General features: G+C 38.2%; 1 protein-coding gene across 2 annotated transcripts in view; it reads right to left on the bottom strand.

Moving 5' to 3' along the window:
• Positions 1–25,701, bottom strand: part of SLC9A9 (solute carrier family 9 member A9) — a gene marked incomplete at both ends in the record, with an annotated part of 530,059 nt that overhangs the window by 366,069 nt on the left and 138,289 nt on the right. For both annotated transcript variants that reach the window (XM_079704728.1, XM_079704727.1), the window contains one exon: positions 12,251–12,366. In XM_079704728.1, the coding sequence (XP_079560854.1) occupies positions 12,251–12,366 (116 nt within the window). The remainder of the gene's footprint in view (positions 1–12,250; positions 12,367–25,701) is intronic.

Consider the following 25,701-nt stretch of genomic DNA (forward strand, 5'->3'; position numbering starts at 1 on the left):
TCAGACAATAAGCATCAATGGACGAAACTATTACATGAAAATTTCATGGGAAAATTCACAAGGAGGAATCAGGCTGTCACCACCTGAACCCCACTGATCACACTTAACATCACTAAAAGTCAACACCCAGAGAATGTGTAACTTCTGATATGATGCAACATGAGCTATACAGCATCCTCTATGCAGCATTTTTGCAAAACTGGTGAACCTGAATCTAATCAAGATGTTTTGAACTAACTTTCAAAATGGAAATACAGGAACAATTAAATGACACCACCGGTAAGTGAACAGACAAATCTGGAATGTGGGATGTCCTACAGAGCTGACCAATTTCCTCAACAAGTCAATAGCATAAAAAGTGGTGGGGTAGAAGAGGGAAACACTGCTTTGGACTAAGAGAGAATGCAGAGATATAACACCTAAATGTCAAATGTGAAGCTTTTTTGGGGTCTGATTAAGGTAAAAGGCAAAAATCAGGGAAATTGAATGTGGACTGGGTATTAGATGATATCAATGGATTATGGGAAATTTTGCAGGTTTGATAATGGCTCCATGGTTATGTAAGAATAATGATCATAATTATAGAGATGCATACCAAAACACATGGGGAAAAATGGCAATGTCTGGGACTTGCTTTCACATATTATCTTCTACCTGTGAAATATAAATATAAAAGTGTATTTGTGTTTTATCCAAAGCAAAATTGCCACATTATATATATTACACTCCCAACTCATGAACAAATGGAGGTGGTCAAGGGAACATTCCACTAACCAAGTATGTAGATTTATGGAAATCCATTTACTATTACCAGGAAAACAAGCAAAAATGTGCATCTTTCACTTTTTTTATTATTAGTTTCTACTTTATAACCAAGTGAATCAGTTATACATATACATATGTCCCCATACCTCTTCCCTCTTGCATCTCCCTCTCTCCCACCCTCCCTATCCCACCCCTCTAGGTGGTCACAAAGCACCGAGCTGATCTCCCTGTGCTATGCGGCTGCTTCCCACTAGCTATCTATTTTACGTTTGGTAGTGTATATATTATTTAACTCAATATTCAATTAATATTATTATTTCAAAATGTAGTCAGTATAAAAATTATCAGTGAGATATTTTACTTTATTTCACATTACGTCTTTGAAATCTAGGGTGTATTTGATACATACAGCCCATCAATTTTGACTAGCTACACTTCAATAGCTACGTGTGGCTCATAGCCATCACACTGGACAGAGCAATGCTCAAGTAAGCCCTATTTGAGGTTGCCTAAGTCAGGACAACCTGGATTAATTTTCTTGAGAGAAAATAGGACAAGTCTACAAAGTAAGAATTATTTTCTAGTTTTAAATACTGGACTAATACTTCTGGAGTTCAAAATAGCACAGCTGTATTTGAGTCTCAAAGTAGCTGCATCACATAAAATGAAGACATTTTAATCCAAATAGGAAACAGGGAAATTGATGAAGTGAGAAAATGCACAGCCCACTGTGCATTTTCCTGAATGAATGGCTTCCTTGGGACCTTGGAAGAAATGTCAGTCCTGTAAATACCAGGATGAGTTTCTGTCATCTTCTGGGTGATCAATATTTAATGTATTGTGCTGAGTTCTTCCTTTTCCTAAAGGAACCTCCTATTTTGGACATCTTTCAACCTGAAAAAAAACCTCACACTGTTATAACTGCTTCTGCAAGTCTACAATCTACAGCTTTGTGCTCTCTGGAAAGTGTTAAGCTACTGACCACCGATGAAAAGGGGGAAAGAAATATTGGCTGCATGGTTGAACAAAAAGAAAGACACATTTTTGTTTTAGCTGGATATATCTTTTTTTTTTTTCCAGAGGACAGAAACTAATATTTGCACTCAGCTTGTGCTGGAAGTTCAGCTATGTGCTAGGAGTTCCACCTTCATCTTGAGTCACTGTCCCTCCTGGGGTCATGAGACTCCTTATCTCCAAGGGTGAGCTGGGATATTCAACTGCTTCACATTTCACATTTGAGAAAAGATACCCTTTCAAGCTCCACACTTTGTCTAGCAGTTTCTTCCACAAATTTATTAATTCATTAATTAAACAAGCATTTATTGAAAACCTACTGTTCTAGATACTAGAAATATAAGAGTGAAAAGATAGGAAAAAACCCCCAGAAAAAATAGAAAAAAACCCTCCTCTTTCAGAGGGACAAAAAACTAAGGAACAATAAGGAAATAAAATAAATAGTAGATCAATAGTGATTAGTGCTGTACAAGAATGTAAGTCAAGGAAAAAGGATGGGAAGCACAGTGATTTGGGGCAAACTGTGTTGGGGAGAAGAAGGGAGTGATTTTTGCTAGGATGGTTAGGGAAGGTCTCATTGAGGTGACATTTGAGAAAAGACCTGAAGAAGGTGAGGATGGAGAAACAACAAATGCAATGTCTGGAGGCAGCAGCAAGACTGGTGTGTTCCAGCTAACATCATACTCAGTGGTGAAAAGCTTAAAGCCTTTCCTTTAAAATCAGGAATAAGACTAGGATGCCTACCCTCACCACTTCTATTTAACACAGTATTGGAAGTCCTAGCCACAGCAACCAGACAAGAAAAATAAATAAAAGGTATCCAAATTGGAAGGGAAGAAATAAAACTGTCACTATTTGCAGATGACATGACACTCTATACAGAAAATCCTAAAGTCTCCAAACAGTCTTCATGTATTATTAGAACTAATACATGAATTCAGTAAAGTTGCAGGATACAAGATTAATATACAGAAATCTGTTGCTTTTCTATACACTAATAATGAACTATCAGAAAGAGAAAGCAAGAAAACAATCCTGTTTAAAATCACATCAAAAAGAATAAAATACCTAGGAATAAGTTAAACCAAGGAGGTGAAAAACCCATACTCTGAAAATTTTAAAACACTGATGAAGGAATTTGAAAATGACACAAGTAAATGGAAAGATATCTCATGTTCTTAGAGGATTAGAAGAATTAACATTGTTAAAATATCCATACTACTTAAAGCAATCTACAGATTTAATGCAATCCCTATTAAAATGCCCATGACATTTTTCACAGAACTAGAACAAATAATCCTAAAGTTTATATGGAACCACAAAGGCCCAGAATTGCCAAAGCAATCTTGAGAAAAAAGAGCAAAGCTGGAGGTATCACACTCCAGCTTTCAGACTATACAAAGCGACAGTAATCAAAACAGTATGGTGCTGGCACAAAAACAGACACATAGATCAATGGAACAGAATAGAGAGTCCAGAAATAAACCCATACACTTATGGTCAATCAATCTATGACAAAGGAGGCAAGAGTATACAGTGGAGAAAAGACAGTCTCTTCAGTAAGTGGTTCTGGGAAAACTGAACAGCTGCATGTAAAGCAATGAGATTAAACATTTCCTCACACTATATACAAAAATAAACTCAAAATGAATTAAAGACCTACATATAAGACTGGAAAGCAGGAAACTTCTAGAAAAGAATATAGGCAGAACACTCTTTGACATAATTCTTAGCAATATTATTTTGTATCTGTCTTCTAAGGCAAAACAAATAAAAGCAAAAATAAACAAATGGGACCTAATTAAACTTAAAAGCTTTTGCACAGCAAAGGTAAACATTGACAAAATGAAAAGACAACCTACTGAATGGGAGAAAATATTTGCAAATGATATGGCCAATAAGGGTTTAATATCCAAAATGTATAAACAATTCATACAACTGAGTATCTAAAAACAATCAATCGATTAAAAAATGGGCAGAAGACATGAATAGACATTTTTTCAAAGAAGATGTACAGGTGGCCAATAGGCACATGAAAAAATGCTCAACGTTGCTAATCACCAGAGAAGTGCAAATCAAAACCACAATAAGATATCACCTCACACCTGTCAAAATGACTATCATCAAAAATTCTACAAATAACAAATGTTGGCAAGGATGTGGTGAAAAGGGAACTCTAGTACACTGCCGGTAGGATTGTAAATTGTTGCAGCCACTATGGAAAACAGTATGGAGGATCCCCGCAAAACTAAAAATAGAACCATCACATGATCCAGCAATCCCACTGCTGGGTACATATCCAAAGAAAATGAAAACACTAATTCCGAAAGATACATGTACTCCGATGTTCGTAGCAGCATTATTTACAATAGCCAAGATATGGAAGCAACCTAAGTGTCCATCAACATACAAATGGATAAAGATGTGGTATATATACACAATGGAATATTGCTTGGCCATAAAAAAGAATAAAATTCTGCCATTTGCAACAATGTGGATGGACCTAGAGGGTATCATGCTTAGTGAAATGTCAGACAGAGAAAGACAAATACACTATGTTATCACTTATATGTGGACTCTAAAAAATAAAACAGATGAATGTATATAACAAAACAGAAACAGACTCAGATATAGAGAACAAGCTAGTATTTACCAGTGGGGAGAAAAGGGGGAGGCGCAAGACAGGGGTATGGTATTAAGAGATACAAACTAATCCGTATAAAATAAATAAGAAACAAGGATATATTGTACAGCACAGGGAAATGTAACTATTATTTTGTAATAACTTTAAATGGAATATATTAAAACATTGAATCACTATGTGGTACACCTGAAACTAATATTGTAAATTGACTATACTTGAATAATAATAATAATAAAAAGACTGGTGTGTTTAAGGAATAGCACATGGGTACAGTGGGATTCCCAAGTATCTTTACATACCTTAAGGACCTCTCTATGTCACTCACTCCATATAAAGGGACATTTCAGTCTTAATAATAAAAATCGTTATCTTGGATAATCTAAATATACCAAACTGGGACCCAAGTCAGTGATGAAAGAGACAGGAGGATAGTATGAGGTCGGAGAGACTCCTAATGGGCTTTGGCCATTTGTAAAAAGAGGGATATTAACTATAGTATCTATTTCCAGTTGTTGGGTCTCTTACTCTATTACCATTTTGTTGATTGTTTCTCTTCCCTCCCCCATCCTCCTATTTTTCCTTGTCTAAACACACCGTAAGATGAGCTGGTTCACCGATCAAGCCCTGCAAGTACTTCTCTCTTCCCATACCCTGCAGTTTATCATACATGGTCTCTTTGGGGGCTCTCCCTTTAGTTATCCACTCTTTCTGTTAAGGGATGCTGATGATGTTTACATCATCAGCAAGATCTTCATCAGTGAGGAAAGGAGGAAATTAAATCAATCAAATAATATCTAAATCACCCTAACTGGAGGTAAACTGAAAATTGGCTGAAGGGAGTCTGAAACATGCAGGAAGAATTAGATTTAAGTCTAAATATGTAACTGTAAAAGAAAAATATGAATAGTTAATAATACCTTGCTAAGATTTAGCTAAGGCTAAATGGGAAAGAATTAATTTAAAGAAGGCCAAGAAAAATCAGACCTGGAGAGCATAGGTTCTCTTTCATAAATTAGTGAGTCACAATAATTTAGGCAATAAATGAATAATTGTAGGGTAAGATTAACTAGGTGTTTAAAGGTTGTTGAAGATCTTAAATTGCACCAATTTAGCAGAGAGTAGGTTCAGTGTGTTTTAATATAACAATTAGCTCCCAGAAGAAAAGGGAGCTTAAGTATTCCTGTTCATGTGTGGGTCTCTGCTATGTGAGATCTTCTCTAACATTTGCTGAGTTGGTGTTAGAACCCCCAAATGTCTGGGTGGAGGGCTTTGGGTTCACTTTTAACTACTTTAAAACAAAAACTTGTTTTAAAATAAAATTAAAAAACAACAACAACAAAAAACAGTCTCACAGAAATAAGTGCCAAATGTTAGAGCTGGAAAGGGCTCTAGTCTAAACTTTTCATTTTACAGATGAAAAGTCAGTTTCTTCATCTGTAAAATGAAGGGGTTGGAAAAGATGAGATCGAATATCTTCCACTTTCAATAACCCATAAAATCTAGAGAGGCTAAGTGGTGCCCAAAGTTGTACAGCTGGTCTGTGCCAGACTTGGAAAGTGGACTTGGTTCCCAGGATTCTCGTTATGGCTGTGAGTCAAATCTGTATTTCAAAAAAATTCAGTCAGCTCAGTTGTTTGATACAATGTAGATAAATAACCATCTTACTGAGCTAGATTTTTTTTTCTATTTCAATCAGTTTTCCTGTGTCACGTAAACATAACCTCAGGAATATCACTAGTCACAGAAGGAGCAAAGCTTGAACACAACACACTTGGAGCTGGCTGAATCACTCCATAAAATACAACAACTTGGCCATTAGCATTGGGACCAAAAAACAATGGATGCAATACTTTTCAAAATGCAGATTTGTGCACAGGTGACCTAAAATGGGAACTGACTATGAAAAGCAAAGTATCCATATATGGCAGAAGAGAATAACCTGAACTACCTAGAAATCACTGATGGATTGAAAATAATTTACTTGAGGCCCCATTTCCGTGGATGCCAAAGGACTTCTGCATTTCCCTGGGTTTGGGGGATGGTAGCGTGAAATGTTCCAGCAATGATTTAGTGGCCAGGTCTTCTCTAGGCCTGGATATGGAACGGTCTCTCCCTGTACCCACTCTGGGACTCTGATCTTCTAATGGACACCACGAGTTCTAAATCTGAGACATACTTTCATTTCATCCTCTTCCAGGAAGCAGGTCAACATCATACATTAAAAAATGCTTTTTCCTCCCCCATCCCATAAGCAAAATAAAACAGACAAAAATGTGCAAAAAATATTTGTAACTTATATTACAGACAAAGGGTTAATATCCCTAGTATATTAAGGGCTTCTAAAGCATGAAAAATAAAAGACCAACAACCCTACTGGAAAAGGGCATCTTATAAACATTTGCTTTTCAGAAAAAAAAGTGCATATGTTCCCTAAACGTATGAACAAATGTTCAACCTTACTCATATTAAGAGAAATATTAAGTCAAGCCACACAGAGATACAAATCCTCACTTATTGTATGGGCAGAAACCCAAAATTGTAACAGAATTCTGCATTGGCAAGGCTGTACAGAACAGATACTGTCATACATTGCTGGTGTGAATGCAAAATGGTACAAACTTTATGGGGAGGAATTTGACATCTAGGAAATTACAAATACCTTTTAACCTGTTTCTACAAATCTATCCCAAAGAAACAGGAGCAAAATGTGGAAAGCTATTAATTTTAAATTTATTAACTGTAACACCATGAATAATTGCAAAAGACAAAAAAGAACCCAAATGTCCATTAACAGGCAACTGGTTGAATAAACTATGGAGTACTCTTCAGCTATAAAAGAAAATGAGAAAACTCTTTATATGTTGCTATGGATTACTCTTCAGAATACTGTTAATTAAAGAAGAGCAAGGTGATGAAACATGTGTGCTGTAGTATATAGTCGAGCATGTTCATGTTTGTTTGCTTAGAGTTAAAAATAGAAGCATACCAAATGTAAGGCCAGACACTATAAAACTCTTAGAGGAAAACATAGGCAGAACACTCTATGACATAAATCACGGCAGGATCCTTTTTGACCCACCTCCTAGAGTAATGGAAATAAAGACAAAAATAAACACATGGGAGCTAATGAAACTTAAAAGCTTTTGCACAGCAAAGGAAACCATAAACAGACAAAAAGACAACCCTCAGAATGGGAGAAAATATTTGCAAACAAAGCAACTGACAAAGGATTAATCTCGAAATATACAAGCAGCTCAATATCAAAAAAAAAAACCCAACCCAATCCAAAATGGGCAGAAGACCTAAATAGACTTTTCTCCAAAGGAGATATACAGGTGGCCAATAAACACATGAAACATCACTAATCATTAGAGAAATGAAAATCAAAACTACAATGAGGTGTCACCTCACACCAGTCAGAATGGCCATGATAAAAATATCTACAAACAATAAATACTGGAGAGGGTGTAGAGAAAAGGGAACCCTTTTGCACTATTGGTGGGAATGTAAATTGATACAGCCACTATGGAGAACAGTATGGAGGTTCCTTAAAAAATTAAAAATAGGGCTTCTCTGGTGGCGCAGTGGTTGAGAGTGCACCTGCCGATGCAGGGGACACGGGTTCGTGCTCCGGTCTGGGAAGATCCCACATGCTGTGGAGCGGCTGGGCCCGTGAGCCATGGCTGCTGAGCCTGGGCGTCCGGAGCCTGTGCTCCGCAACGGGAGAGGCCACAACAGTGAGAGGGCCCATGTACCGCAAAAAGAAAAAAAAAAAAAATAGAACTACCATATGACCCAGCAATCCCAGTGCTAGGCATATACCTGAGAAAACCATAATTCAAAAAGAGACATGTACCACAATGTTCACAGCAGCACTATTTACAATAGCCAGGACATGGAAGCAACCTAAGTGTCTATCGACAGGTGAATGGATAAAGAAGATGTGGCACATATATACAATAGAATATTACTCAGCCATACAAAGAAGCGAAATTGAGTTATTTGTAGTGAGGTGGATGGACCTAGAGTCTGTCATACAAAGTGAAGTAAATCAGAAAGAGAAAAACAAATACCATGTGCTAACACATATATATGGAATCTAAAAAAAAAAATGGTTCTGATGAACCTAGGGGCAGGACAGGAATAAAGATGCAGACGTAGAGAATGGACTTGAGGACACGGGGAAGGGTAAGGGTAAGCTGGGATGAAGTGAGAGAGTGGCATGGACATATAAACACTACCAAATGTAAAATAGATAGCTAGTGGGAAGCAGCCGCATAGCACAGGGAGATCAGCTTGGTGCTTTGTGACCACCTAGAGGGGTGGGATGGGGAGGGTGGGAGTCAGACGCACCAGAGGGATACCAGAGGGATATATGTATACGTATAGCTGATTAACTTTGTTATACAGCAGAAACTAACACAACATTGTAAAGCAATTATACTCCAATAAAGATGTTAAAAAAATAAAAATAGAAGCATAAACTAAAAACCAACCAAAATGGTTGAAAAATTAGGATAGAGGGGACAGGTCTAGAAGCTAGATTTCTCTTCTTTTGTCTTATGGTTTTCATTTTGGAATTCTGTAGATATTTAATCTAATTTTAAAACAACAATTAAAAGCAAAATGAAACAAATGAACATTATTGTATAATTGACTTGTGGCTTATCCACACAGAGGATTATTTCAAGAGCTCTTAAAACAGAGTAATTTTTAACTGTTCATCCTAGTGGCGTATACACAAAGGTTAAAAAGAACCACAATGTAATCTAAGCAGTTTTCAATAATCATATTTTTAGTAATAATATGTGTATTGTAAATTTGAAAATATACATTTAAAGGAAGTAAGAAATTATATTAATGTAATAGAAAGAAGAAAAGTAAGCAGAAGAAAAATTTAAATGCAAAATAAATTCAAGGCAGTTAAGTTAAATTTCTATAATCCTAAATTGGAAGTAACAATATTAATTTGAATTTGTGATATTATTTCTCCTTCAAAACAAATAAAGATATGTAGTAACAATGACCAATACAATAGTAATGAAAACACCCAGTGCCCACATTTTGTTCTCTAAATAAATTTCCCTCTTGGAAAGAACCAAGTCTTCTTAGAGAAATGTCTGGTTCTAAATCAGGGTACAGGAAACATACAAAATAAGGTTGGAACATCTAGTCCTGCTCCAAAACAAGAAATCTATGAGAGACTATTGGGTTTGTGGCAAAAGGATATAAGAGAAACTTGAAGAGGTTCCCAGTTGTCAAAGATGGAATATTTTGTTCAAAAAGTATAATTACTATAGTAGATTGAAACATATCAACTATGTTTAAATCCATGTGTTGATATGATACTTAAAAAAAGACCCAAACCACCTCCTTGACCATATGTGGGAGATGATAAACAACTCATTATTTTGAAAATTAGAAATTAGTAAATAAACAAAAAGAATAAATAATTTATCCTGACTTTTTGTTCAAATAATTATCACAGGGTACTCAAAAAGTTGATCTGGAAAACTGCTTCTTTCAGGACAGTACCAGCTAATACATGCAAAATGTAGGATAGAATTAGCATACCACTAGTTTGTAACCCCTAACAAATTCTAGACTAAGCATAACCATCAACAGGTACTAAAGCCATTAGCTAAAATGGGGAAGTCTAACATTAAGAGCTTCTCAAACTTTACTGTGCATATAAACCACCTGAGGATATTAAATTCTAGAATCTGATTCAGTAGTTCTAGAGTTGAGCCCGAGATTCTGAATTTAAAACAAGCTACCACATGGTGCCAATACTGCTGGTCAGAGGGCCATTCTAAGAAAGAGAAGAGCAGCCCCTAGTATCCGGGAGCTGGCCTGGTACTATCAGCTGGGCTTTGTTGTTCTCTTGTTGAGTGTAAACAATTTCACAGAAAACATCAGACAAATTTACTCTGTGACCATGATGGATCAAGACAAAAACAAGCCTACTGTGTAATCACATCTAAACACAAAAAATGAACACTGTCCAAACCACAACATCCCTATCTTGGCTATTATAAGTGGAGCCGCTTCTTTACAAATTGTAGCCTTAGGCTCTATTCAGTCTTTCCTCCTGCCGGATAAGACTTACTAAAATGCCCAATCACTCATGCTTTCTGACAGCATCTAATCCAGAGCAAAGCCCCAATTCCTTAAGCCTTCCCTAAAATCACCAAGCATAAGCCCAAGTCCTATAACAAGTCCTTTCTAACACTCTCTGAGATGTCCCATGGTTCCTCTGGTGAGCATTCTCTTCATTAAAACATGTAATAAACACATCTTGTTCAACTACAGGTGTGCTCTGGTGGTCTTTGCTGGAGTAGCAATTCAGTAGTGTGGTGGATCAGGCTGGCAGGTGAGTCACTAAACAGTATGTGCTTCCTGATGTGATGCTATAGAGATTCATAGCAAGCAAGTAATCTTTTTTTTTTTTTTTTTTTTGCGGTACGCGGGCCTCTCACTGTTGTTGCCCCTCCTGTGGCAGAGCACAGGCTCCGGACATGCAGGCTCAGCGGCCATGGCTCACGGGCCCAGCCACTCCGTGACATGTGGGATCTTCCCGGACCGGGGCACGAACCCGTGTCCCCTGCATCGGCAGGCAGACTCTCAACCACTGCACCACCAGGGAAGCCCCAAGGAAGTAATCTTGCCAAAAAAGATGAACGCTGATCTGATTAAACCTCTAGATTTAACCATCAGTTTACAAGAAATACAGAAGCTAGAGGAACATTTTAAGCAACCATATTTAATTCAACCACGAGACAATTTGCCTTTTTTTCCAACAAATAAGTGACAAGAAAATTAGAAGATGGAAGGGGAACATATAGATTAAAAGAAACTCAATAATCATATCCATCAATTGTAATGTGTAGCCCTTATTTGGGTCCTAATTTGTACAAACTACTACACAAACTAATAATGATAATGACAAAAAGACAATTGAGGCTATTTGAACAGAGGCTAGCTCTTTGATAATATTAAAAAAGATTATTAATATTTTTAGGTTTCATTATGACAATGGTCATTTTTCAAAACATTTACAAATAAAATGATATGCTGTCTAGGATTTGCTTTAACATAATTCAGTCATAGTGAGAAGGAGTGTAGAAGGGTATACATAAAAACATTGGCCATATTTGATACTCATCATAATTTGATAATTTTAAGGGTATATGACAATTCTTTTTATTATTCTCCCTATGTTTAATATGTTTAAAATGTTACATAGTAAACAATTTTAAAAATTATTTTTTACCATTTAATTCAATAGAGCTTTTTTTTTTTTTGTGGTACGTGGGCCTCCCACTGCTGAGGCCTCTCCCGTTGTGGAGCACAGGCTCCGGACGCGCAGGCCCAGAGGCCATGGCTCACGGGCCCAGCCGCTCTGCAGCATGTGGGATCCTCCCGGACCAGGGCATGAACCCGTGTCCCCTGCATCGGCAGGCGGACTCCCAACCACTGCACCACCAGGGAAGCCCAATAGAGCATTTTTGAAAGAAGAAAATTAAATAGAGAGAAATTAAGGACCATAGCTCAAAATGGCTACATATTCTACAGAAATAAACAGTGATGAATTTTCAAGAGTCTTTCCCATTACTGAAATTGCTTTCAGAACTATTTTTTGAGAGGTGTTTGAATATTCACCTGTTTCTTTTCTTTTTTTTTTGTAATCACTAACAGATATGTCAACTGCAAGTGAAAAGGAATAAGGAATATTATCATGTAGACTCGGGTGATGGTCATTAGAGAAAAATTCAGTTTAAATGTTTGACTCTTAGAAAGAAGGAAACATATCATTTGGGCAATTACCTGGATCCGTAGCAGACATCAGTGAACCAAAAAACAAACAGTCAGTGAAATGAAAGTCTCCATTTTTCAGCTGGTCAGCATATACCATAGCCTTCACAAAGCCATACATAATTAACCTGTTGAAGAGAAAAATGTGATCTTTAAACATCAACTTGAATCCTGTGTAAACCCATGCCATCATAGCTGACATTCTAATGGGCTTCCTGAATAAGCATGATGCACAAATTACCACTATTCTGCCTATTTGTAGCCATGCTAGTTCTCAGTACACTGTACTAAATATCACAATTTATTCACCTGGCAAAAGGTAAAAGAACATTTTATACTGTACTTCAGTGAAAACAAATCTCAAGGATATAAAAAATTATCTGTGAAATATGGCATAGCAAATCATACCCACAAATATAGTGGCTGGGTTGACATCTGTAAATGGATTGCTTTTCAGTTTTACTGTTTTGTCTGCTAGAGTGTCTGAAAAGGGTTCAAGTTTCAAGCCTGTCACTGTGATGAGAAGGATACTGGCCACTCACAGGGCACTCAGTCAACCAGTTACTTTACAATAGATGAGTCTCTACTACTGGTGGTGTCAGGACACTTCCACACCAGGTAGAGAATCACTGTTAGGTTTAGAGCGCCTGTAACTTCAACACAGTTGAAAATGAATCTTGAAATGGTTACAGTTTGATCTTGCAAAGAAAGCCATTCTTTTCATGAGATTATGTTTACCAAACCCATGGAATGCAAATTATCTGTTTTGGTCATCATTTGCCACCCTATAGCTTTTAAGTTGTATTTAATTAACTGATTTTTCTAAATCCTAGTGGAGGAAACACAAAAATTGGTGAACTGGACCACGGTAGAATCACTAAAAGTGACTGTAAGAGTCCTTAGAAACCACTGACTCTCAGACCAATAGACTGTTGCTTAGATATTCACACGTATTTAAATTAGTTTCTTGAAAAATGTTCTAGGGTTGTGAGCATGACTAAAAAGACTAGGAATCAGATATTCAAAATTTTAATGACAATGAGAATGTGGATATTTCAAATTCTCTTATGAAAAATTTCTCTATGAGAGAATATTTCAGACACACCTGCATTTAAATCCAGTTTCTACCACTTACTAGTATGTGATTTTAGGGCATTACTGAAACCTTCTGAGGTAGGTATAACAATTATGGTTAGTCTACAGAGCTGTTTTAAGGATTATCTGAGGTAATATAAATTTGGGTTTTGACACATAGTAAATTCTCAATGAGATTATTACTGCTAATAGTAATTATCAAAATAGGTAATATTCACTTTCTATATCTATTTCTTCACATGTTTTAACTCATTTCATCCACACATTGATCCTACAAGGTAGGTACTATTTGCATTTTACAGATGAGAAAACTGAACACTGTGTGATCAAGTAACTTGCTCAAGGTGACACAGCTATTAAATTGTGGAACCCAGACTTGAACTGAGGAATTTGACCCAGATCCCGGGCTTTTAATTCCCATGTCATATTGCCTACATGAACAGTTCTATATTGTACGTTATATGTTATCTCATACAGTATACTCTTAACTAGTCCATAAGGTGGTTGTTCTATATAGGACAAAGGCGCAGCAATGGAGTATCCCTAAGAACTTGGAGATACTACTACCCATGAGTTGAACTATTAAGACAACCAACATGGGTTTGAGCAGAGACCTAATATTGCTGTGAAGTGTGTGGATTCTAGCAGGGGAGGCTGAATCTTAACTAGGCTGCAAGTGTTAACATATCTGAGAAAGCCTGTGTCATGTGACACAGCAATGGTTTCTGGGAAGAGGCCTCAATCATGGCAGCTCACCTACACTTATCTTGGGGAGGGCATTCTGCTGGTTACCAGGGTGTGCAGCCTCTGGACAGGTTAAGAGTAGAGTCATTCAGCTTGTTTATTCAATAGATATTTATTACTGAACCCCTACTATTGTCAGGCTCTGTGCTAGGTGTTTAGAATACATCAGTGAACAAGACAAAGATCCCTGTCCTTATGGAGCATGTCTTTTATAGCAAGGCAGATGGCAATAAATATAATCATAGATTTTAATTATATATGTTATCCACATCACCCTCTGAATTAGAATCTGCATGTCTGATGAACACTGAGACTTTCTGGACAGTCACAACATTACCAGGGAAATGTTCTCCGATAGTCATCCCTTCAGCCTCACCTGGTGTTACCCTGACTTCACCACAGTTCTTTCTCATTTGAGCTACACTTCCAATATGGAGCATGGATAGGCTCTGGAATCAGTATCAACTTTATGACCTATGACTATATTTCTGAATTCTATACCCATTAGTTAATTTTACAAGTTAGGAATCTGAGCCTCAGAATTAAAATGACTTGCCCCATATTGCCCTACAGAAGCCATTAGATTGGGTAAGATAAAAAAAATATATGCATGCATATATATTAACCAGGCTTGGGAAGATTACTTGGAAACTAGAAGCCTCATATACTATTGATGAAAATAAAATTAAAGTCTTTATAAAAGCCAATTTGACAATTTATTTTAAAAGTAGTAAATTTTTTATATTCTGTAGCTTATTAAATGATTTTCTATGAATTTTTGCCAAGAAATTAATCTGAATACACACCAGAAAGTATTTAGATTATTTCAGATTGTTACTATTCATGAGTGAAAAATTCAAAGCAATCTAAATATCCAGTGAATAAATTACAGAACACACATATAATGAACTACTATGCAACTATTAATACTATATACAAGAGTGTATATTAGGCATTGAAAAGTAAATTGATAAAGCAAATTATAAAGTGGTAGTATATAATAATTTCTAATTTTATAAAAATTGAATATATTTAAGCACACATATAAACAGAAAAAGGTCAGAAGCATATAGTCTGGGAAGTTAATAGTGGTTATAAAATGACATGTGACTATTTTCTTTTTTCCTATTCTGCATTTTTCAGTTCTTTCTAAATAACAGTCATAATAAAAAAAATAACAATGTACATTAGTGAGTGCTATTATGTGACATGACATTCATTATGTCATTTAATCTTCATAATACTTGAGTTAGGTACTATAATTATTCCTTTTTACAAAGGTGAAAATCAGGATTCAGAGAGGTTAAGTAAGTTGCCTAAGGTCACAGAAGTTAGCTTGTGACAGAGCTGGATTTGAACCCAGGCAGTTGGATGCCAAAATCTGCATACACAACCACCATTCTATAGAAATTCGGGAACTGTTTTGAAATCAAGAGAAACACATGTGCATGTACACACACACATACACATGCACACATATATACACATACCCCATACACACAGTTTGTTTTTTTAAAAAAAGAAAGTAAATGATTTGTTTGCTCCAAATCAACTCCTGGACACGAAATAACTATAATTCCAATATCTTCCTTGAGATAATACCTTAAAAAGCAAGAAAAACAGAAAAAGCCCAGTGTAGTATGAGCTCAGAATGATCATTTTGTTATTATTACCAATAACAATGGTCATTGTCACTGATAACTATAATGTCAATAATTAGTGTGTATCTATTATGTGCCAGGCACTTTAAAAAAATAGCTATTGTTATTGTTGCTACATTATTATAACTAACTAATTGTAACTATATTAACTGGGAGGATAAAAAAATGAACCCATTAGCAACCACCACATTCTCGCAGGGTGGTATGTTCTATCAGCACTTCACAGAAACTATTTCAGATGGCTCAGGATACAGGAAAGATGTGGTCTGATGGGGAGAGGGAAGCCAGTGAGTTCCAGTGCACGCAATGCTGTGAAGATGGTGGACCCAAGTGAGATGTCCTTCTGGGGTCAGCCTGTGCTTAGGGACAGCCCAGGTCACAGGGATGGGCAGAAGCAGAACTGCCATATAAAAAGCAAAATTGCTGATAACATTGATTTCAACAAATATCCACTTAGTGCTATTCTTTAAAAAGCAGAGTGCTTATGCTACAGAGGATACAAAGGTGCAAATCCATGACCTGCCTTTAAAGAGTAGAGTTTCACAGGATGGCAGTCATGTCACTTATAGAAGGCATTGGGTAAAAGAGAATTTGAAGAAATGTCCTACACAATGCTCCATATACTCACTTTATTGAGTGTTTGTGACACACGTACTGATTTTGAATTTCATGAGCTTGTTTCACACTATTAAAGCTGCACACCTAAAGGTATGTTGCAGAAATGTTTCAAAACAAAAAGTTCCAGAAGGCTCAATTTCTTGGATGATTTTTAAGTATGCCATCTTAGTCTCTCTCGGTATTTTTTAAAAAGAATACATCTTCTTTTTTAAAAATAGTCTTGATCAAGCTATGAATAGATCTACTGGAAAAAGCAGTTTTTTGAATTGCTAGAGATATGCAAGGGGAATTGCTGTCAGTTTGGCAACAGCTGTGTGGACCAGGCCTGTTAACTGTCAGAAGAGCCACATTCCTGCCTGTGAAAGCTTGTGAAACAGACCATTACGTGGACCTCACTCTGCAGTGGGAAAGCCCAGCACCAACAGGCTCTGATAGCAAAACAAAGATTATAATCTGCACCTAAATTTCTGATTTCTATACTCAAACATTTCCTCTGGATAAGCATCTTTATTTATTTGTTCACATTTCATGGATAGTTTCAATCTCAGTTTCTTTTTTTTCTGGGGCATGCATTCAAGAGCAATACCCCACTAGAGAAGTCATAAATTCTTTTTTTTTTTTTTTTTTTTTTTGTGGTACGCGGACCCCTCACTGCTGCGGCCCCTCCCGTCGCGGAGCACAGGCCCTGGACGTGCAGGCTCAGCGGCCATGGCTCACGGGCCCAGCCGCTCCACGGCACGTGGGATCTTCCTGGACCGGGGCACGAACCCGTGTCGCCTGCATCGGCAGGCGGACTCCCAACCACTGCGCCACCAGGGAAGCCCCATAAATTCTTTTTCTTTACAGCTTTACTGAGATACAATTCACATATAACTTTGTGTCAGTTTAAGGTATACAATATGATGATTTGATATATGTATGTATTGTAAAATGACTACCACAATAAGGTTAGTTAGCATATCCATCACCCCACAGTTATAATATTTTTGTATGTGGCGAGAACTTTTAAGACCTACTCTCTTAGCAACTTTCAAATATACAAGAAAGCATTATTAACGCTAGTCACCATGATATACATTACATCCCCAGTCATCTTATAACTGGAAGTTTGTACCCTTTGACCATCTTCACTCACTTCTCCCACCTCCCCCTTGACCCCTGCCCCTGGCAGCCACCAATTTGCTCTCTGTTTCCATGAGAGAACTCATAATTTACTAATGTTGGGATGGATGGAATTGGGAAGGTCTTCTAGCCAAATTCATTCACTCATGCATTCATTAATTTGCTCATTAACTCATTCATTCAACAAATACGTACCAACAGACATAATTCCTCCTCTCAGGGAGCTTATATTTTATTGGGGGCGCCAGATGTTTAATAGCTAATTTATAATTTATTATTTTAACAGTATTGTGGTTAAGTCCTATGGAGAGAAGTACAGATTGCACACGTCCACACTTCTATTAGCTGGAAACAATAAAGGGGGACTTTATTTTATAGGAAAGATTACACGTTCAACTTGAGAAATGTTGAGATTGAGAAGCTGGTGAGCCTATTGGGTATTCAGCGTTGGGTGTGAATGAAAACGTGAAGAGAACATAAAGTGGAAGAGGGCCCACGATTGAGGCCTGGGAACTCCAGCATTTGAAGATGAGGTAGAGATGATGAGGAAAAGAGGATACAAAGAATTGGTCCACAGAGACATGAGTGGAAATCTGGTAGAGTGTCACAAGAGTCAAGAGAAGAGTGTTTCAAGAAGGAGGGTGTGATACGTAGGATTGAATGTGGCCAAGTGAGCCCTTTCATTGAGTGTCATTAGGAATGTGGGCACTAAAGCGCGATTAGAATGGGTTGAAGAGCCCATGGAAAAAAATGAGGAAACTGAGACAGGCAACATACCCATACTTTTGGGAGGTTTGGCTATAAGGGAAATCGGGTCTGTCTCCAGAAGGGGGTTTAGGGTGAGACTTGAGTTGATCTTAAAGATGTGGGGAAGAAGGCTGTAAAGAAGCTCACATCTCATGGGGGCTCACAAACAGGAGTTACAAAATAAGAATTCTGCTTTGTCAAGAGTAGTGGCGTGAGATGGTGAGTCTGATTTTAGGTGAAACTATATGGGCCTTAAAGGGTATGTAGGATCATTTGCTCCTAGGTATCAAAGAAATGATTCTCCTCTTTTGTCACTGTTTCTCAGTTTGTGTGTGTGTGTGTGTGTGTGTGTGTGTATACACACACACGTTTATATATATATAAACTCATACATATATATGATAGTAAATTCTCTCTATATATATATATTTATATATATAGTATTTAATATCATAAAAGCCTTTACTAAGGCTTATGAGAAATGCAAAGATAAGTTAGGTATGATTTCCATCCTCAGGAGGGAGAGACAAGTCACCTACAAAAGCAGAATACGTGATAGAAAGTGTTATGTGTCCTAGGTGAGTTGCAGATCAAATGCACTGAGTTCACAGAGGAGAAGCAGCTCTCCTGGGGACGCAGGAAAGGCTTTGAGAGGAAGGTGGCGTATTTGCTGAATCTGAAATATACATTCAAGTAGGAAGGAGACTGCCAGCAATATCCCATCTATATGTAAGATGCCCAAACTACTGATTTTCCTCCCCTAGAATGCAAAACTGTTCCTACTGAAGGTGGTTTCTTCTTGGATCAATAAAAATACAATGGCCAAAAAATGAAACCTCTCCTTTAGCAATCCAGGAAACCATCTGCCATCTGCCACCCACTGCAGAGATGGCGGGGAAAGGCTTGTCCTGACTGAACGGTGACTCTATTTATGGCCTTTATCTCAGCACCCAGAGTGGGCTGCTCGGCCCCAAGAAGCCCACGAAGCCCATGGGCCCTGCTGTAGCTGAGTCAGGTGCTAAGATTTCATACACTAGATGACCCCTTGGCCCATTCTAGTTTTCCCACCAGCCCCAAGACTTTGTTCCTTCTGTTTTAGTGAAAGCTGAGGAGAAGAGGAGGATGAAGGAATCAACTGGGTGGCTTGTGGCCATGTTAAAAGAAGATAGGGGATCAGGTGAAGCCCCACTCAGCTTTGCTATGGTGACAAGTGAACTCCTGTCCAGCTCCTCTATCAGATATCTTGTACCAGCAACTAGGAAGAGTGCAGACTGCTTGCCCTCAATCCTCTTTCCTCTGAAAGGGGTAGAGGGAGAGAGGAGTAGAGGAAGGGAAAGGTTGTATCCGAATTTTCTGTCCCTAAGTGGAAAGAGGAGGCTGGTTAGGGAAGGGGGTGGGGGTGAGAGGAAGAGGAGAGATGAGGGGAGGTTTCACTGTCAGGGGCATAAATGCGTGTGTCAGGGCTGGGAAATTCTATGCCGGAACATTTGACCACTCAAAAATTTTGTTTGCAACAGCCATCAGCAAGACAACTGTACCCCCCATGGCTTCTACTCTCCTACTTTCTTCTTGGCTGCCAACCCCATGGAACTTTAATTCTTTCAAGGCGCTGAACTGTCATTGGGTAGGTGGCTCTCTGGCCCTGAGATTTTAAGGAATAAAAGTATTAGGAATAAAAATGGGGGAAGGAGGAAGGCAATGAACATACGAACATTTGAGTTCCTACTCTGTAGACCTCCCATGTGAGTGCATTTTCTATATTTTTTAAATCTTCACACACACACACACACACACACACACACACACACACACCAGTTGGGCAGCTATCAGGAATCTTATATTACAGACAAGGAAATCCAGCTAAGGATAGAAATGAGATTTAAATATATGTTCCTTTCTACTTTTTAGTATAGGACACTGAGTAGAAAATTTAAGATATCTTTGCCTTGGCTTCCCAAATTTTAAAAGTCCATTACTATATTCTTTGTTTCTGAAAGAATGTTTTTGGCATGATACATAAAGGGACCAGCTTTTTAAGGGTTAGGAATGCCTTGAAGACCTTGCTTTTCGGCATCAAATTTGGCTGTAAGAGGGTTTGGAAAGCACCATACCTTCCATGATTTTCCCTTTAAGTCAGTTCTATATCAGGCTTCCTATGGGCCTAGAAGAAAACATGGTCACCATGTCTTTTCAAGAATGGAAAGGGTGCAGAGAGGAGGTTGTGATGAAATACACTGTTTTTTAACCATGGCTGGAGTCTGAGGCTTTGCGACCGTGGGATCCTTGGAACAAAGTTAAGCGAATCCATTTTTTCCACATACTCTACTGCCCACTTGCCTGTCAACTTGTCACTTTCTTGGGCCTCCCCAGAGGCCCTATAGCAACCTACATAGTTGCCTGCAGGGAAACAAGCTACCCTCCTGTTAAGTGCTTCACAGTTCTTGGAGGAAATGGGATATACATCCCAAGCATGAATATGGAATGGGCAGAAGTCACAATGCTGAAATGCAGCAAGAAGCTGAGATCTACTGAAGGGTGAACTACACACAGGTGAGAGCTTGACCAGGCATCCTAATGGCGTGTCTACTCAGGTCCACTTTCTGGGAGTACGCTGGCTCATCCAGGGCTGAAAGAGGATTGCTTTTGAGGAGACTGAGAGGAACAGTGAAGGCGGTGTGGGAGTCAGTCACACTCACTAAAGGCATCAGGTACCCTAAATGACAACCTCCCTTGCAGTGTGTCAGCCTACGCCAGCAGCCAGGGATGCCTGGCCCTTAGAGTGCTCTGAGTCATCTCAGCTCTCTCTACAACCCGGGCACCCTGCCTTCTCCTTTCAAAAAACCATGCCTAACACTTGCTGGATATAATCACTGCTCTCTTGCTGCCATTCCTCTTTCAACTTGTATCCCCACTGTTCGCCCTCTGATGTGGTTAAAAAATCTCTCTTCTTTATTTCATCCAGATCCTAAATTCCGCTCATGCATTCTTTGTGTGCCTATCTTACCTGACTAATTTGAAGAAAGACAGCACATCTGGACTGTTCTGCCTTCTTCCTCTCTGTTCCCGTCTCCATTCTAAGCACATATTACCCAGCCTTGCTAGATACTAAAGGTTACAAAGATGAATCTGATACGGCTTCTGCCCTCTAGGAGCTAACAGCTCCTAGAGAAGGGACAAGCTAAGTGTATAAATAACTGGACTACTAAGTAACAAATAACAAGTTTGGTAAGAAAGCTAAAGGGGTAACTCAGGGGAAGAAAGGAGAACTATGGTCTGGGGGAAGAAAGCACTGGAGGTGCATATTTCTTGTAGGACCAATGGGGTCAGACATGAGTTGTAGTCATGTAAAGGGGTGGGGTGGTCACTAAGGAAAAGTTAACATGGGCCACCAAAGCAAGTGGGTGGCAACACCTGAGGTGTGGACAATGAAACGTGGGTAATTTAGTGTGATGGATTCTTCCACTATGAATTACTATATAGTCTAATTCAACGGTTCTCAAATTTTGGTGCATATTAGAATCACATAGGGAGCTTTGAAAATCATGATGCCCAGGCTACATCCCAGACCAAGAATATAAGAATCTCTGTAGGTGGGACACAGACATTAGTATTTTTTTTTAAAGTTCTTCCACTGTTCCACTATGCAGCCAGATCTAGAACAAGTGTTCTAAATCACCACATTATGTCTCTAGTGTCCAGACCAATCACCTAAGGATCAGCCCGTAGAGTGTGGCCTGCCATTCTGCCTTTCTGATGAGCTCCCAGGTGCTGATGCTGCTGGTTTCATGCCACACTTGGAGTAGGAGACCCTAAATGAGGATGCTGCGAACTAAGGAAAATCACTGAGACACTTGTACACATTCTGGCTCTAATGGTAAACTCTAGGCAGCACTTTGAATTCACACAGGGAGCTTGCTTGAGATGCAATTAATACAGGTTCACATACAGATAAGCACCTAATACTTACTACCCACTGCATGGTGACTTGGTCTCCCTGCTGATTTGTGGATGAGTGATGAGGCTTATTGAATAACATATGAAGGTTCAAGGTACTGTTACCTCTCAGTTCCAATCTGGAGCTCTTTGTAGAAGAAAATTTAAAAAGAGGTGGGGAAGAGGGAGTGAAAGAATGTCTCTCCCAGTAAAATGTAAAATTTAACAGATTTCCATTATGCCTTTGATTTACAGCTCCATGGAGACTTCTGTCCTAGGTACAGAGACCCACCCTTCACTGACACAGGGAAAGAGCTGGGTGACTCCTTTGGTCTCATCAAATCTGAGGCTGGTCACTGCAAAGTTTTACTGAGTCTTCAAAAGTGATAAAGGGTATCTTCAAGCTTTTCTTTTTAATTTTTTTTTTTTTACTCTTAGCAGAAATTTGCATGTCTGTTAAAGGAATACTATGCCTGTTAAATAAAGCAACCCATTTCTTTGCTTTGGGCTGAACTATATCAACTCAGAAGCTCTGATTGGCAGTAGAAATACGTGTATGTACGTGTGTGTGCATGTGTAATGCACACATACATATATGTATACACATATATACATATAATCTTTGATTAATAACAAATGAGCTTGTACAAAATATCTCTAACTATGAAATTCATCCAGGCTAAAGCAGCAAGAGAGGAGCCTGCTGCCCTGTACAGTTAGCCCCTTAGCCACTACTTTTCATCTTTAAAAACACATGCATGACTGTTGCCTCACTTGCTCTCACCCTTCCTGGGAGGTGGATAAAATCAAGCTCCATTATCCTACTTTCACAGATGAAGTAACCGTCACAAGGAGCTTAGCAGCCTATTACCGCCTCACAGCACTTGCTCCACCATTTTTCCTCAGGTGTGAAACTAAAACACTTTGGAACCAGTTGTTTAGATCTGGAAAAAAAAAAACCTTAAAAAATTATTCAACTCAGAATCCCTATTTAAAAATATAAAAACCACGACTCACCTAGGTTAGTGGCTTGGTCAAAGTCACAATGAACTCGGCTGGTAGGGGAGCCAGGACTGGAATGCCAGTTTTCTCCTAAAGAGATTTTACCGGAACTGGCAGATACCACAGACGCTCTGCTGCCTAGGATTTCAGCAAAGGGAATAAAACCTGTGATTTGAATATAATTTGCCTAATCTATTATTCCCAGAAAACTTTTCATCCCTTTTCATATTCCCTAAAGCATATTTATGTTCTTCAGCTGTACCATTTGGAACCCTAAAGCCAACTGCTGGTTGCAACAGAATGTAAATAACAAGAAAATGCAACTCTCTGGATTTTCCCCAATCAGATGAATTTTCCAGCAAGTAGCAAGCTCATAAATAATGTAGATGTATAAAACATATTTAGCTCAAAGTAGGATGTTACACTATTCACTGTTACGGCTTTAAAATATATTATTATTATTGGTGACAAGATAGAATGAACAATATATCTTGTGAGTGATGAAAATCAAACATTAATTCCTTGCCCTGATTCTTCTTTTTCAATCATGTCAATATATTTTTGAAAACTTTTTGATCTAGAATGGAGAGTTTCCAATGGTCTGTTTTGCTTCTGATGCATGTAATACAACTTCTTACTTGAAATTCCTTTGTAGTTGTAAAGTGAATTTCTTTTGGAATATTTCAAATCAACTATCAGAGCCCAGAGACAGATTGTTCTCATGGGTTTCTCTACTAATAACAGAGTTTACCAACTAATCAAATATAGAAAAAAATCACCCAAATGATTTAGAGAACAAGAAAACAATAAAATATTTAGTGCCATAAAGAAATTATGTATTCCCCTATAGATCCTGAGCTTTGAGATCACTACTGCTGTTCCCCATCAACCCAGCAACACAAGCATTTCCAAAAAAGGCCATTTGGTTTGTTAAATCTTGTTACTCCCAAGTTGTCCCTGTCATAATATTAAATGACCAGACTCCAGGGCTAGATCTACCTGGGGCCAGCCTGACCAATCTATAGGAACATTTCTGACAATTACCCACCTATCTGGTCTACACAGCACCAGACAATTGATATAACTACTCTTCATCTATGCCCCTACTTATTGTCTACTAACCCCCATCCTACCTGACATACAGACTGCTTTACACTATTAGGCATTGAACTGAAATGTAGACAGTTGGGCACGTCCCCATGTGATTTGAATTGAATGGGCTTTTAATTCAGCTGTAAGACAGACATGGTGGTATGAACCATATGCAGAGGACTCACCCAAGTAAATGGGCCAATAGTTAATGATTTAATTTCTTAACAACTCTATACCTCTGAAGAACAAAGCACCTGTTATTATCAAGCATAATTTCATCTTTAAAAACTCAACATATCAATAGAAGGAGTAAATGTTTTCTTCTTTATAAAAAATGAGGCTTAGAGGGAGAGGTAAGAATCAAGTTTATTTATTAAGCCATACAGTACATTTTTAATTGAGTGCCTACTATATACCCAGAACCCTGCCAGGTGCCAGGCATAAAATGGAAAAAAAAGATAATGAGCAGTCTACTCAGGTACATAGAGAAGTAAACGGATTGTTAAAATCTGTTATGGTAGATGCCTCTGCTGCTTTCTAGCTCTTTGACTTTAGGCAACTTGTCTATCTCATCCTTTCCTCAGTTTCCTTGTCCATAAGATGGGTATAATAATAGTCCTCCTTTTGTACAATATTATTACCAGAGAACCACTGCTGAATGACCCAAGGGCTTATTTAGTTATTCCAGCTCTTACTTTTGTTGAGAAACACAAAATGTCATTTAGCCTTTGAGACCATCTCCCTCAAAGAATCAGCAAATTGAGAAAGGCTCAGATTTCGAGTTATCAAGAGAAGCCTTTAATAGGTTGTTTTCAACATAGAAACATACATTTTCATCTAATTTCATTATAGACATTTGCCAAGACCTCACTGGCAAAGAGATTACTCCTTTAAATGATTCTTCAACCGGATCTAGTGTTGTCAGCACAGCACACAACTGAGAGACCACATCCCCTGACCCCACCACATCCAATTTTGGGCCTGAAAAAAACAGGCAAGTAGCCAAGCAGAAGATGGTGAAGAGAAGCTTGCCAGGAGGTCACGAATAGCTTAATAGGTTTATTCACCCACATAATGAAAATATTCAAACAAATATCACAAAATTCCCAAAGCTAGTGACGTGACAAGAGAAGATGATAAGAGAAGACAGATCTATGGCAAAAGAAGTAGTGGAGGGGAAAGATATCTATATCGATGAAAGTATACTTGTGCAGACCTTGAGACATACTAATTCCACTGTATTCAAAACTGGTCTGATCTCAGCTAAAATATTTTCTTATTCAAAACACCCCGCTGGAAAATGGCTCTTAAGATACTGAGGGATTAGAAACATGTTAGATGGGCAGGAGATGTAGAGCTGGGTTTGCCACCTGAGAGAAGGTCAAGAAGCAACATGGTACCCAGAGTTTAGAATTGGAGGGTGGTCATTGGAAGGGAGAAAGAGAATTT

This window comes from Hyperoodon ampullatus (assembly GCF_949752795.1).
Source record: "Hyperoodon ampullatus genome assembly, chromosome: 5".
Lineage (NCBI taxonomy): Eukaryota > Metazoa > Chordata > Mammalia > Artiodactyla > Ziphiidae > Hyperoodon > Hyperoodon ampullatus.